Source organism: Anolis carolinensis, chromosome 5 (assembly GCF_035594765.1).
Source record: "Anolis carolinensis isolate JA03-04 chromosome 5, rAnoCar3.1.pri, whole genome shotgun sequence".
NCBI lineage: Eukaryota > Metazoa > Chordata > Lepidosauria > Squamata > Dactyloidae > Anolis > Anolis carolinensis.
The window spans coordinates 166,418,072-166,433,022 of record NC_085845.1 but is presented as its reverse complement, the minus strand read 5'-3'; the positions used below and the strand labels follow the sequence as shown (position 1 = coordinate 166,433,022).

General features: G+C 37.0%; 1 protein-coding gene across 3 annotated transcripts in view; it reads right to left on the bottom strand.

Annotated features, from left to right (window-relative positions):
• nr1h4 (nuclear receptor subfamily 1 group H member 4) overlaps positions 1-14,951 on the bottom strand; it is a 37,184-nt gene that overhangs the window by 14,999 nt on the left and 7,234 nt on the right. For 2 of the 3 annotated variants that reach the window (XM_062982841.1, XM_062982842.1), the window contains 2 exons: positions 9,440-9,802; positions 4,904-5,044 (listed from right to left, as the gene is read on the bottom strand). In XM_062982841.1, the coding sequence (XP_062838911.1) occupies positions 4,904-5,044; positions 9,440-9,802 (504 nt within the window). Of the gene's footprint in view, positions 1-4,903; positions 5,045-9,439; positions 9,803-11,937; positions 12,053-14,951 lie in introns of those variants that run through there. The other variant, XM_062982840.1, reaches the window with a different exon arrangement.

The following is a 14,951-nucleotide window of genomic DNA, read 5'->3' as shown; positions in this document are numbered from 1 at the left end:
AAATTTATTTTATTTTACAGCTCCCAGAATTCTTTTGCAAGAATGGGAGATTCTAGGAGTTATAGTCCAAGAGAGTAATTTTCCCAGGCTCTGCTGAAACAGATACCTAGCATAAAAATAAACATAGCAATGTTGATTGATTGGGTTGCACTATGTCACTTCACTTATTCCAGTGGTTATCACAACCACATATGGTGTTTAAATGGGAATATGTTTGATTGGCTTATTAGATTTATGTCATATTTCTATCATAGGCACCCTTTCATGCTGCTTAACAAAATACCTTAATATAGGAGTATAATAAAAATATTTTAAAAAACAGATACAATCTTATGGTACTTTTGGAATAATAAAAATGACAGGACTTTCCTTGGGAAGAAGGTCCATAATTGCAGTACTACTCATTTTATGTAGTACTTTTGTACTGTTGCACTTTTGTATCATATTTGTTTATTTTGTATGTGAATGGCCTATGGTCTAAGTATGAGTAAACTATTATTAGTATTACTACTGAGATGCAACCATTGAAAAGGTTTTCTCTTCAGTAGCCAGCTCTCTAATCTTGTCTGCTGAGGCCATAAAAGAGAAAAGGCTGAAATGGGTGCTGAGGTTACTCAAAAAGAGAAAAGATCAAGCTGATAAGCAGTATTCATCCTGCTTATGGACCATTGCAATTGGTAGTGAAGACCTATTGTCTATGGCACATGTGTCACACAGAAGGCCAACAGGCTGAATCTGCTCCACCACAATATTCTATGGTGGCCCACAATATTTTCAGTGCCAGGGCAACATAGTTATATTTATACAGTCTTGCAATTACAACTGGCCCTTTGAAGGCAACCATAAGGATGATGTGGCTCTCGGTGAAAATGAGTTTGACACCCCTGGTCTAAGGTTATCCTTGAGACTTGTTGGTGGTCCTCACTGGATCTTGTGGTAACAAATTCCACAGTTTCATTGCATAGTAAATGGGGGGAAACAATTCCTAAATCTCCCATAATTACATTCACTGGATGACTCCAGGCACCAGTATTATAAGAGTGAAGAAAAACTCTCTGTTCTCTTTTCCTCCACTATACGTATCTGCCTACATCTTTGTCATGTCTTCCTGTGCTTTTAGACTTAAGCGGAAAGCATGCCAACATTGTCAAAGCTTAGAAATATTTCTCGATAAGTACCATCTCCCATGTTACCTATTGGATTTTACTAACAGTACATCACTTATTACTTATGATTTGTTAATTTTGGATAGCAAGTAACAAAGCACATTATTAATAAACTACAAACAAATATATTTTTAAAAATTTAAACACAAAAATGTCCACAATTTTCAATTTTTCTTCAAAGTATGATTTTTGCTATAATTAGTTATCACTACTTCTTAGAAGAATTGTAATATCTGTGCCATTTTCATTAGAAAATAAAAACAAATTATACTGTCCCGCTTATTAATAATAGTGTTAATAAAACACATTGCTTGCAAGCTTTGAAGCTTTCCTGACGAGATAGTTGTTCCAGTCAATTGATTCATTAATTGTCTTTTCCCGAATGAGGATATCATAGTTTTAAGGTCTGTTTGACTAGGACTAAACACTGAATTCTAGGTCTGGTAATATTGTAGATTTCTATGAAGAAATCATAATATTGGCACCTTCAATTTAAAAGATGATGACAATATGGTCTTCCCAATAATGTGTGAAAATGACTCGAGAGAAGGGAATTTTCAAAATCAGCTTCTTTGAAATAGTTTCTTATAAGAAGCTGGGCTTTACATATACTGCCATAATGCATTTGTGTGCTTATGATGCATTATGAATCAGAAGCACCTCAGTAAAGCCATAAATATCAGTAAGATTGTGTTCTCTCTGTGTGTGTGTGTTTTGCAATATAGCAAAATAGCACTGCATCGCTGTATGAGTAAATGAAGCAAAGTCCAAGGTAATGTTAATTTCAAAGAAACCATTTCATATAAAGTCAATTTACAAATAGGGGTGTCAAGTTTAACCACACTTAGTTAACCTTGAGGGGTTTTTTTTAAGTGAGAGTGAGAAATTTATAATACCACTCCTTATTTACTGGTTGTTAGGCAAGTAGTTTGCAACATGTCCTTATTGCTGCACTTTACAAGAACATGCTTATGTTTAAGTGATGAGTTACCTGAGCCTCACAGTAACAAAGTACAGGTTTCCATTGCAGAGGAAAATTCAAGTAGCAGCACCTATTGTTGGTCTTTGTTTCTCGTAGGACAATCTGAGAAAATGATCACCTGGTTTGAAAGTTTCCATTTCCAGTATCCTTGGCCAGTATTGTTTACAATGACCTATTTTTTCCCTGTTTATTCTATTATTAGGCACCAGAAGAATAGCAGTCTTCAAAGCTCTCTTCCCTCCCTCTTCTCATTGTCACTCAGGTATAAAACTGAAATCAATGTTATGAGAGAGGTGTATGTGTGTATACACACTACCCACAAATTCACTGAGTGTTCTCAACACTTTGGCAGCTTGATTTGTTTGTGTATTTATGCAATAGGTGGGAATCGGCCCTATCTCAAGATCGCTGTGGTCTGTTAAATTTACAGAATGAAAGATTAATTATATTATAATTTTTGCATGAATTTGAAACACTGACAGACATAGGCTGTTGTTTTTCACAAAGCCTAACAGCTAATATAGCACCTTATGATCAGATTGGAGGATAGAAGTATATTAAAAACCCAGAGTAGATTAATTTCCGGTATGAACCTAAATTGGTACGGCACTACGGTTATGCTAAGAAGATTGGAACCATCATCAGGGAACACAAACACAGCCTTAATCCGATTCCTGATCTTTCCAAAAAGAAGCAAATGCCAAGAATTGAAGTTTTAAATAAAGTACAGCTATAATCCTTATGCCATAATTTGTTAATCTAATATTAAGAATCCAACCACGTAGCATGTTTAAGATCTGCAACTACCTCTCCAACCTTTTTGAAATAATAACATAGATTGCAGTGGGGTCTGGTTCTGGGAGTGAAGGTTATTTATTTTATTAAAATGCCAGAGAAAGAAAGGGTTAAGCACAGCATTCCTATATTCATCTTCTTAACAAATGACAGGAAACCAAATTCAAAGCTGTTATTGCAGGTTTAAGAGCATATACAAAACTGAATACGGAATAAACTCAAGTACTAAAAATAAGGTTTCAGATATCCTCAGAATTCTTGAATAAATATAGGAAAATGGTCTCACAAGACATTTCACTCCAGTAGCTGCTATCAGTCATTTAAACTATTTCATCCAGAACCTGTGCTTTTATACATTTTTCTCAAGTGCAATTTTGATTGATGTTTCAGAGTCTCTTAATACACTACAGGATGGGTAACTGAGAAAGCTTCCATGATTCAGCTTTCCTCAATTTCAAAGTGCTGTGTCCTCTGGCGCTAGAAATCTGCTTTTCCACATTATTTAGAAATAGCATCCTGCTAACACCTTTCTTAATATTATATTTCATATATAGAGTTCCTTTTGAAGATGTTTAAAGCTCAGTGTCACAGCATGCCCCTTCCTAGATTTGGAGGACTTGAAGATGGTAGTGCACGCACTGGTAACCTCAAGGCTGGACTTCTGCAGTGTGCTTTACATTGGACTACCTTTGTACCAAGTTCGAAAACTCCAGTTGGTTCAAAATATGACAGCCAGATTAGTTACAGGAACATCTAGGAGTGAGCACATTACACCTATCCTAATGTCACTCCACGGGCAAAGTACAAGGTATTGGTTTTGACCTTTAAAGCCCTACATGGCTTGGGTCCAGGTTACCTTCAGGATCGCCTTCTCCTGTACAATCTGCTCAGAGCATTGAGGTCTTCTGAGGAGCGTCTGCTCCAGCCTCCCAGAACCCGACTGGCGACCACCACCCAGAGGACCTTTTCATCGGCTGCCCCAAGACTCTGGAATGACCTGCCTGAACAGCTCCGACAGATAAATCAGCTGTTGGAATTTTAAAATCATCTAAAGACAAATCTCTTCCAGCAGGCCTGCCCAGACAGTTTTAAACTATGAATCTTAAACTCATGTCCTTTGTTTGATGTTTGTTTTGTGTATTGAATATGTATTTTTTAGAAATGCAGTTTTAATGCAAATCTTTTATAGAAATATGTATATTTGTTGATTTTTTTTTGCTATGTTCATGTTTTTAAATTGTGTTGTAACCTGCCTTGAGCCTCAGGGAGAGGCAGGTAACAAAAAAAACTTTGTTGTTGTTGTTGTTGTTGTTATACAAAAAGTCCTAGTTACAATCCTGAAGATAACCAAATAAAGATATCTGGAAACTTAGATGACTTCTATCATTGAGTGTAATTAGATAATGCTGCATTAGCTGGTCCAATACCACAAATGAAAATACGATTCCTTCCTATCTTTAATAGTAACACATTTACGACTTGTTATGACAAGTGGTTCAATTCAGTATAAATGGAAGAATGAGAATTTAATTTGTTCACTTTAGTTTAGTGTTACTTATATAATTTGGTGTTCCTGGGATTACATGCCGGACAATATATTAAGGTCAAACCCACAGGCTATCTTAGGTTTTAGTAGATTTTTAAAAGATCAGCCTCTTCAAATGCAAACCACATAGAATAAAAAAGACCAGAAAGTCCCAGATTTTCTTCCTGTTCTTTATGATTTCATTTTGGAGATCCATACACATTATATTTATCCTGGAAAATTTTCTGTCAGCTACCATTACAATCAGAGAGTGTGTATACCAGCACCAATGTCGACTTATTTTAATGCACTATAAAATCAGAAAGATCAGGAAGAAAATCTGGGACTTTTCAATCAATCTGGTTGCATTTATGGACTGCTCAATTAAAACAGATAGTTGTGAGATAGAAAGATCTATAAATTCTGTATACATACACTCAGCCAGCATCCCTACTTCCTTGCACTTCTGTAGACGACACATCTGACACTTTCTTCTCATATACATGTCCATCTCACAGTTTCCTCCATTTTTACACTTGTACACAGCATTTTTGGTGATACTTCTTCTGAAGAATCCTGGTGAACAAACAGGGAAATAAAGATAAGATTTCATTCTGAAACTACTTTTTGTTTTAAAATGAATTCTACAACTAGTTAAATAATATTAAATACTAGATTATGCAATTATTTCTTTTTCTTTAGACCTAGAAAAAGTATGCTACTTTAAGGGATACTTACTTCTGTTATCCACAATTACAATTATATCCTATCACCTCAATCCAGAATTCTACTAAAACACACAACCAGGTTCCTGTACACTCATTTATACAAAAGGAAACTTTGTTTTTTTTTTCTAAGTGTCTGCACGGATTGCACATGAATGTTTAAGTACCGACAGATGTTTTTATATCAGAAATGTGTGGGAAAGTGTGAACATCATCTGGGATGTATTCATAAAGGGGAGGTAGATCACTGAGCAGGAAATTGAAACCAAAGAAATGCAATAGATATCTGATTGCCTGAACTTAGAATGCAATCCTTATTGGAGATCAGCCCTCTCCAAACACAAGAAGAATTTCTTCTGTGTGATCTATACTAAACAAAAACCAAAGTCTCTAAAGGAAAAGGTCTTACTAGTGAAGCATGATCTTCATACCAACAAGTTGTTTTGGGAGCCTGCTTCTCCATACTAGATGTTTTGTGACTGATGCTTCTAAAGGAAATTCAATTTAATTCTTTGACTATATTCAAGTCAAAAGCAACAATGCAGTGAGGGAGGGGTGAAGGGAAAATTGATCAGTTTTGCTAGGCAAAACTGATCAATGGGAAAGGAACAAAATTGCAGAGCTTATAATGTACCTGTGATGCACAGCAATATCCTAGTAGACCAGTGGTCCTCAACCTGTGAGTCCCCAGGTGTTTTGGCCTACAACTCCCAGAAATCCCAGCCAGTTTACCAGCTGTTAGGAATTCTGGGAGTTGAAGGACAAAACATCTGGGGACGCACAGGTTGAGAACCACTGTAGAAGACAAAAACATTATTTATAGCCAGTGTGGAGTGCTGGATTAAGATTTGAAAGAGCAAAGTTCAAGAGCCCACTCAGCTCTCAAACTATAACCTTGAGCTGTCATTTTCTCTCCTTAGGGTTATTGTGAGGATTAAATGGAGTGTAGGAGGCACCTTCTGGAGCTTTATGGAAGAAAGGTGGTGTTTAAAATAAAGATAAAAAGAGCCCAACAAAAAAGGTTTTTGTGTCTTTTTTGGGGGGCCTGTTCCTGGGGTTATTTAGGTTGCTCATTCAGAGAATTTAATCGATTGTATCAGTTCTTTTTTCTTAGATATGGTAATCATGATTCTTTATAAGCAAGCAGATGAAAATTGGCATATGTTCTGTATCTCAAAAACTTGAGCTGATGGGAGAAAAGCGGGTGTCATTATTGGAACTAGCAAGTCAAATATATCCAGAAACAAGGCTAACATTTGAGGCACCAAAAGGTGTGTTGGCCTGTGTAGTAGTAGTAGAAGTAGTAGTAGTAGAAGAAGAAGAAGCTTTACTTGAATAGCTATACTCTAAGACACCAAAAGATTCTCAGCCCAGAATATCCACTAGTCATTTTTCAATATCTTATCTCAAAAATCACTAACATTCTGGTATCTTGAGAAGGCAGGCTGTTCATGGATCTTGGTGGATTAAGAATGCTGTACAGGCTGTAGCACTCAACTAATAGTAACTTCAAATTTTAACATTGTTAACTGACTTTGGAAGCTGAAAGCTACCCAGCAATCCTTATAAAGCAGTGGTTCTCAACCAGTGGGCTGTGAGCGTGAAAACCCGATCTGCGAACCTCCTTCCTCTTTATTTATTTATTTTATTTTATTTATTTTATTCCTGCTCCTTTCTGCGGAGCTGTACATTGCACTGGATAGACCACATCAGCTCTCTATTATTAAATATGGCTTTCTGTTGGCGAGCAGATGATAACTACTGGATAACATATGTTCTGTATCAGAAACTAGAGCTAATAAGGTCTATCCAATGCAATTTTCTGAATCAGCACCCCAAATAACAAAACCGAATCTAAAGTTGACCAAAAACATATTCGTAATCCTTTTGGTACTAATGTTGGAGAGTGGTCCTTGGTCAAATTGGGCCCTGGTCAAAGTGGTCCCTAGTCAAAGTGGTCCCCATTCAAGTGGTTCCTGGTCAAGTGGACCCTGGTCAAAGTGGACCCTATTCAAAGTGGGCCCTGGTCAAGTGAGCCCTGGTCCAAAAAAGATTGGGAAGCACTGTTATAAAGCCATTAATCTCAATGATTTCTCCTTGATCTTAGATATTAAAATGGAATTCAGTCATTTGGATGGTTTTCAGTCTCTAAATAAATACGCTCCATACCATTGCTAAAATAAGGCAAAATATTGCCTGGGAAAAAATTCCATGAAATCCATTTTTAAAACATTATTTCATGAATGAAGAAATTTCTGACTCAAAAAATCAGAAATAAGACACAAGGAATTTAAGCGTTATTGTTCTTTTACAATAATTATAAGGGCATTGTTTTAAATTTATAAGCTTTGTAAACAGAAGTATACAATTTTAATGCAAGTCTATGTATAATTCTTGGCTTTAGCATGGTCCTCATTTAAAGTAGCTAGTGACAGTTTTCCTTACAGAATAATAAAGTTGCATCTTTTATCAACAAAATGGGCACTTCCCTATGTTCATTGGACGTTGCATCTAAATTGTCTTGCCAACAGTCTCCATTCAAACCTATTTGAGTGACACAGACCGATCTCTTTTGAAATGCAAATTATATGGTGCTTTCACTCAGAGCCACATATTTGCTATTCCACCATTCTTGAATTTAGTGTGATTTCCATATTAAAGAAAGGATCGCAGGGGTTAGCTTTACAGCTCGGTTTTTCATTTCTTGGAGAAAACAGTTCAGTTCTTTAAAAATCTGTTTAAGATAAATACTAAATCTTGATATTTTAAAATACATGTTCTACCAAAACTCATCATAATCAATACTATGGTATATAACGCTGCATACAAACCTTAACATTATTCAGAGAAGCTGATTGAAAATATTAAGGATGGAGCAGACATTTCTTGTATTCTATTGATATGCGAGATGAAATGGCAATGTACATACACAAATTATTAAATGATGGGTTGCTTTTCGGGCTATATGGCCATACAGTTTTTCGGGCTGTATGGCCATGTTCCAGAATCATTCTCTTCTGATGTTTCGCCCAAATCTATGGCAGGCATCCTCAGAGGTTGTGAGACTTCAGAGAATGCCTGCCATAGATGTGGGTGAAACGTCAGGAGAGAATGCGTCTGGAACATTGCCATACAGCCTGGAAAACTCACGCAACCCAGTGATTCTGGCCATGAAAGCCTTTGACAACATATTAAATGGTGCATAAACCCAACAGATATCCGATAATGTATCTTAACAAGTGTATCTTACTAATATAATGAAATGGATACTCCATATTTTAAAATATTGCTGCTCTTAGAATACAGGCCGTGCCCAAGTTCCTGTAGGTTTGTTCTTAAGTTGAATTTGTATGTAAATCAGTACAGGTACATTTTATGGGTATCTCCAGCCATGTCTGTGTGTGTGTGTGTGTGCAAGCTTTGGATAGCATAGGGAAGAATTAAAATCCCTCTGGTATTTGATTTGCTGCCCATGCCCATGTTCAGAAGATTTCACCTTACTTTCTGTCCCTGTGATAGTTGGATTTTGAAAGAATTGGATTGTTGTAGAAACAAGGATTAGTGATAAAGCTTCAGTGGAGAAACTTTCTCCCCATGGTAACTCTTCCAGGTAGATTTCTCTCACTTCTTGTTGTCTCACCCCTATTCTTCATCTGCCCGCAGAGGGAATTTTTTCATCTCAAGTCATATGTAAGTCAAATATTTGTAACTTTACTGTTTGTAACAGTAAAATAGATTTCTTTTCATGTTTCTAAATGTTCCATATGCTTCTTCACATGTAGATAGTCATAGTGAGAATTTGTTAGCAAAATATATTTTTTCATCCCTCAGAAAAATAGCAAAAAGCATGGGTCACAAATCTTTTCTGACAAAGCTTCACTATTATAACTTGAAGCCTGCAACTAAGGAAAGGTCCTGTGGCTATCAGCATCAGTATAACCATTCCTGCTATTTTCTGTGCATTCCTCTAGTCCTGGTGCTTGAAAATGAAGATTAATTATGCCAGTTTCTGATTTTGTCTTGAGATGAACAAAACTCCCTCTGCAAATTGATGTCTTACTAAAAAAGTAAAGCTCTCAGACACAAATGTCAAATGGATTGTTTAAATTTGTAACTCTAAACACAAAAATGTTTAAGGTTGCACAAAAATGGGACCTGAAGCAAACAAAATTTAAGCAGTGGCTCTACTTTAGCACTATATAAAGAAGAGCCCATTTTTCCGCTTTCTCTCATTTATTTGCCCTACCTTTGCAGCCCTCACAGGTAAGAGCGTTATAATGATACCCAGAAGCTTTGTCGCCACAGACAACACAGAGCTCCTCGCCTTTCATTCGCCCGGATGAACTCCCCACTCGAGACCTCCTGGCCACAGATGCGCTCACTTGGTCTGGCTCCTTGGTGAAGAAGTTATCAGAAGGTATTTTTCTGAGCTCGTACATGGCCGGGGAATACCATTCCTCTGGCTGCTGGGGATAGAAGTTCAGGCTGGAGTAATAAGGCGGTGAAGAGATTGGTGGCTGTGCTGGTGGAAAGTGCATAGAGTTGTACTGGGAATATGGTGACACATCAGAATCTTGCAGTGGAGAAGTCATTGGATCTGGAAGGACTCCTAGAGAATAGCACACAGATTCTATTAAAAGTGTCATTTAACAGAATACAAAAACATCTATCTTGCTGATCACTTTGCTACTCGCCCCTTTTTGTACTGAAGATCAATCATCCTAAATGAAACATGCTGGATGAAGTGAAAGGTCTCATTAAAATTGTTTTGCACTAAATGTGTGTAACTTTAAGAACCTTATTTCATTTTGATCTAGAATAATTACTTGTTCTACATATTTAAGTATTCATAGTGTTGCCCCAGGATCAACTAGAATGAAAATAAAGAATTTTATTTTATTGTTTTAATAATATTATCAATTATCTTGGGAATCCTGCTAGGAAGCAAGTTGGGATTTACATGCTTTTAATAAATAAAGACAAACAGATCAAGTAATCTGATTTTTGAGAGTCTAAGAGTCCATCCCTCACTCCTACACCGTTCCAGTACTTTCCCACCTCAACCTCACCAGGCTTTCTTTTTCTAAAATAGTGACTGGATCCAGAAAGAAATATCAGGTCATATGACTGATTTGATGTAAAGGACTCAATCTCCATCTTTATCTTGGACTCATTCTGAACCAAGTCTTGAAATATCTGGACGTTGGCCATGGTAGCTGAAAGATTCTGAAAGCTATAGTCCAAAAAAGTGCCTTTTCTCATTTCTGTTCTAATTTAGCATTCTATTCGTGAATGTATCTGGAAGACTTACAGTGAAGACAAATTGCTTCCTTTATGACTTATTTCCAGTAACTGATATTCAGAGGTGTACTATCCATCTGCAGAAATGATTATAAGACCTCCTAATCCATGAGTTCGCTTTCTCTGCTTTCATTTACCCATGAATGCTGCTTCTAAGAAACTGGAACTATTTATGGGCATCTCTTGGTCCACCAGTGCATTTCTGTACTAACTTGGGTCAGCAGTTAACCTTGTGCTCTCTGCATGTTGTGCAAGTGTCTCCTGAAAATGGAAGAAGAGGAAATTTGGGAGTAGATCAGTTCCTCTAGGATAGCAGATGGATGGGGAGAGGTTCCTTATGGCCATGAAAAATGTTGTTTCCAAGTTCCCTTTAACTCTGTGGTAGTGGATTATGATTAAGTAGCCAACTGCGATCTGAAAATAGAGTTTGGTACTATCTTCAATTTCAGTCATCCACATGTGAACTTGGAAGGTATCTTCTATTAATAAGGAGGTATTACTGTATCTTTTGTTTTTATGGCTGGATAAATAGAATCAATAAAGGAAGAGATCTCATGCACAGACATGGATAGAATTGGGTGCATGGAATGACCTGGCAGGGAAAATGGGACTTGTAGCATCTCCAGTTTTAGGAAGTTCTGGATGCCCCAGACTGCAAATAATAAATTCCAAGTTTTGGTTTGTCACTATGATCCTTCCCATACATCCTGGTAAATTTCTGAGGGATCATCAGTGCTTCCACTGTCTGAGATTAATTTGCTGAGAGTGCAATACCAAGGAGAGGTTTGGCTTGATTCTGCAAGGCACAACTCATTCATGCTCACAGTTGCTTAATACATATTTTTTTTTGCCTAATAAAGCAAACAAACACAACAAAATAAATATGTACTCATGCTTTATAAATTTGACATACTTCAGCAGACCATGGTCATTCATGTCATGAACCTGGTGTTCATGACATTATGAATGACCATGGTCTGCTGAAGTAACCACCACTACACTAGAGTTGTCAGCTCAGTCTGGATCTACACTGTCCTATATCCCAGGATCTGATCCCAGATTTTCTGTTTATCCCAGATTACCTGGTAATGTAGACTCATATAATCCAGTTCAAAGCAGGTAATCTGGTATCAGATCCTGGGATATAAGGACAGTGTAGAAGGGGCCACAATCTTATCCTATAGAAAAGCATGCTTATAACTTTATTATTTACAGTCTACCACAAGCCCAGAACAAGAGAAATCATAATAATCATGCTAAAAATTACTATGGAGAGCAAGGAGACCAAACCAAAATAGAAAAGGTCAACATTTAAAAAAGTCTTTTTGCTGAGAATAGTGTGAGATTCGTCAGATCATAAACTAGTGCTGGATACAGTTCTATATAGTTATAATAACCAGAGCTAATATTCAGAAAGACAGTGATCTTCCGAAGTAATCTTACCTTTTTCCCCCAGAGTGTTTCTATCTGACCATTTATAGGATAGTTCCAGTAAAACAAGTGACTTTGTGGTATTGCACTTTCTTAACATCCCAGTACTTCACTCAAAAGTAAAAGCTAAAGCTTCCTCTAAGACCAGCCAAGCCAAGAAAATACTAGGCCAGAGGTTATACTGTTTACTGATTAACTTTATTGTAAGGTGTTCTTTTGAAAAATGCCTAACAAAATAGCAATGTAAAATTTCCAATTCAGTGCGATACAGTCTGAAGTACATCCAAAAACCCATTAACATGAGCATTAGTGAGGCTCCATCAAGCCCTTAAGGATAATACCTGGCACCACGAAAGTTTATGAGAATGACTGCCAGGAGTAACCCTGAATTCCTCACCACACTTTCTCTCCTGTTCACAGCCAGAAATAATGTATAAATGTGGAACAGGGTAAGGGCATATGTTCCTCTCGGATACACACACATCCCAGGTGGAAGATCCAAAGCTTGGAAAACGTAAGTTTTTGAATTCCAAGTCCCAGAATCCTAAGACAATCACTTGCCTGTTCTTTATATGCTCAGCCCTCTGCTATTCAAATCCACTGGATAAACTGATGCAATGTCTAGATAAGATGACTGCTAAGCATAGAGAGAAAGTGGCAAACAAAACTACACATTATATGGAGTGTGCATATTTTAAAGACCTATCTGAATAGCAGGCAATCATTTGCATTGTCCTATTCACTCCAGAGAAGACATTTCAAAGTCAAAATACCTCCCATTCCCTACTGGATCATCTTTTCAGATAAAAAAAATACACTGAGACATCCAGTTATAGATCTCCCACACAAAGTGTATGTGAATGCTGGAAAAAGTACATTTTCTTTTAAAGCTTTGCCTGAAGACAAAATATCAGATGAGGTTAGAGGCACACACAAAAGAAAGTTTAGAGGAGGGGTCCTCAAACTTTTAAAGCAGAGGACCGGTTCATGGTCCCTCAGACTGTTGAGGAACCAGACTATGATTTGAAAACAGAAATGAATGAATTCCTGTGTACACTGCACATATCTTATTTGTAGTGCAAAAAAACATGTAAGAACAATGCGATATTTAAAATGAAGAACAATTTTGACCAAAATTTTAACGTTTTATGTCAAGTCACTTTGAAACCCCTTCAGGGGAGATAAAGTAGGATGTAAATAAATATAACAACAACAACAACAACAACATAACCTTAACAGTACTTCAATGAGAAGTGTGGGCCTGCTTTTGGCTGATGAGATAGTCAGCTTAATTGGGATTGTTGTTGTTGTGTGCCTTCAAGTCATTCCAGACTTAAGGCAATCCTAAGTCTGAAGTTTAGGGTGGAAGCCACCAGGTAAATGACCTTGGAGGGATGAATCTGGCCCGTGGGCCTTAGTTTGGGGACCCGTGGTCTAGAAAGAGACCATGGGGGGAAAGGAGCTGATCTGAAGTACGACAACTGCTGAGGTCCAGGCCCTGGACAAAGGCTGTAAGAAGTGCACAAGTCACTTAAGGTAAGATGAAACAAACTGAAAGAAGAATGAGTGAAGAAGTCAACAAGAGAATTTAAGGATGAGGTGAGAGAAGAACTTCAGGTAACTGTATTACAAAACGGATATTATAATATTTTTATTGCTGCTTTTAACATGACAGGGCTTCTGTTTCACTTGACAGTATTTGTGCCACTGAGCAACATCATTTTTGAACTTGAAACAAATCAGAAAAAGAATGCACAAATTTAACAATACATCTGTTTATAAAATCCAACAGCTGCTCATTAATATCTCAATTTTACCACAGGGTTTGTAGGAGAGTATTTAATTATAGAGTGTCCTAAAATACAGTGACGTAAGGAGAAATCATTGCAAGATCTTCATATGAGCACATAAAGTAGCTTGAAAATAGCAAAAGGATTTTGAAAGGGTGCATTTAAGAGGTCTGCATTTATATTCTTTATTTTTGGCTTTATTTTTATTCCCATTTTAAAATTTGAGAACATCAATAATTTCCGAAGTCAGCTATAATGGCAAGAAATAACAGCATACACAAGAACAGATCTGCATGGAAAGAAAAAATAGTTTTTAAGGTGTATGTTAATCTTAACTATATTCAGTGTCCAGTTACAATTATGCAGCAAGCAATATAGAACTAGAACTAGTGATGCAAGGCACAGCAATGCCACTCTGCTCTCTTGTCTTCATCTTACAAAAACTCTTGGATATTTTGCTATGATTTGCATACTATAGAGACATACTGGTCTATAGTATGTATCTAATTATCTATAGAGGAAGTGCAGTACCATTCCTGCTACAAAATAATAGTCTGATAACCCATTGATGGACCTTTCCAGTGATAATCCAAGTTCATTGGAATGTACTGAACAAGAATTCATGAAACTCATCCCTAAAAACTAGAGATAGTAAAATTAACCTGAACAATTTCCTATAGCTTTTAAATAAACGTATTTTCAAAATTTCTGAGATTTTCCAATTACATTTTTTCTATATTTGTAAAACAGGGAGATCTTATTGTTTTTCCAAAAAATGTAAATCAGTTTTTTCATGTCAGGTGCAACTTGAGAAACTGCAAGTCACTTCTGGTGTGAGAGAATTGACTGTCTGCAAGGATGTTGCTCAGGGGACGCCTGGACTTTTTAAATATGTTTTTACCATCCTTGTGGGAAGCTGCTCTCATGTCCCTGCATGGAGCTGGAGCTGATAGAGGGAGCTCATCCATGCTCTGCCCGGGTTGGATTCAAATTGGCAACCTTCAGGTCAGCAACCCAACCTTCAAGCCATCAGTCCTGCCAGCACAACTGTTTAATCCTCTGCACCACTGGGGGCTCCTTGTAAATCAATTGAATCAAAGGGATTTAACTGTGTGTCAACTCAAGCTTTAACAAAATTCACTGAGTGCATTTGGGACACAACTGTAGGATTCAGGTCAAAGTCAGATCCAATGAATTAAGATGTATCAAATCCTGGCATTTTGTAGGATTTTACTA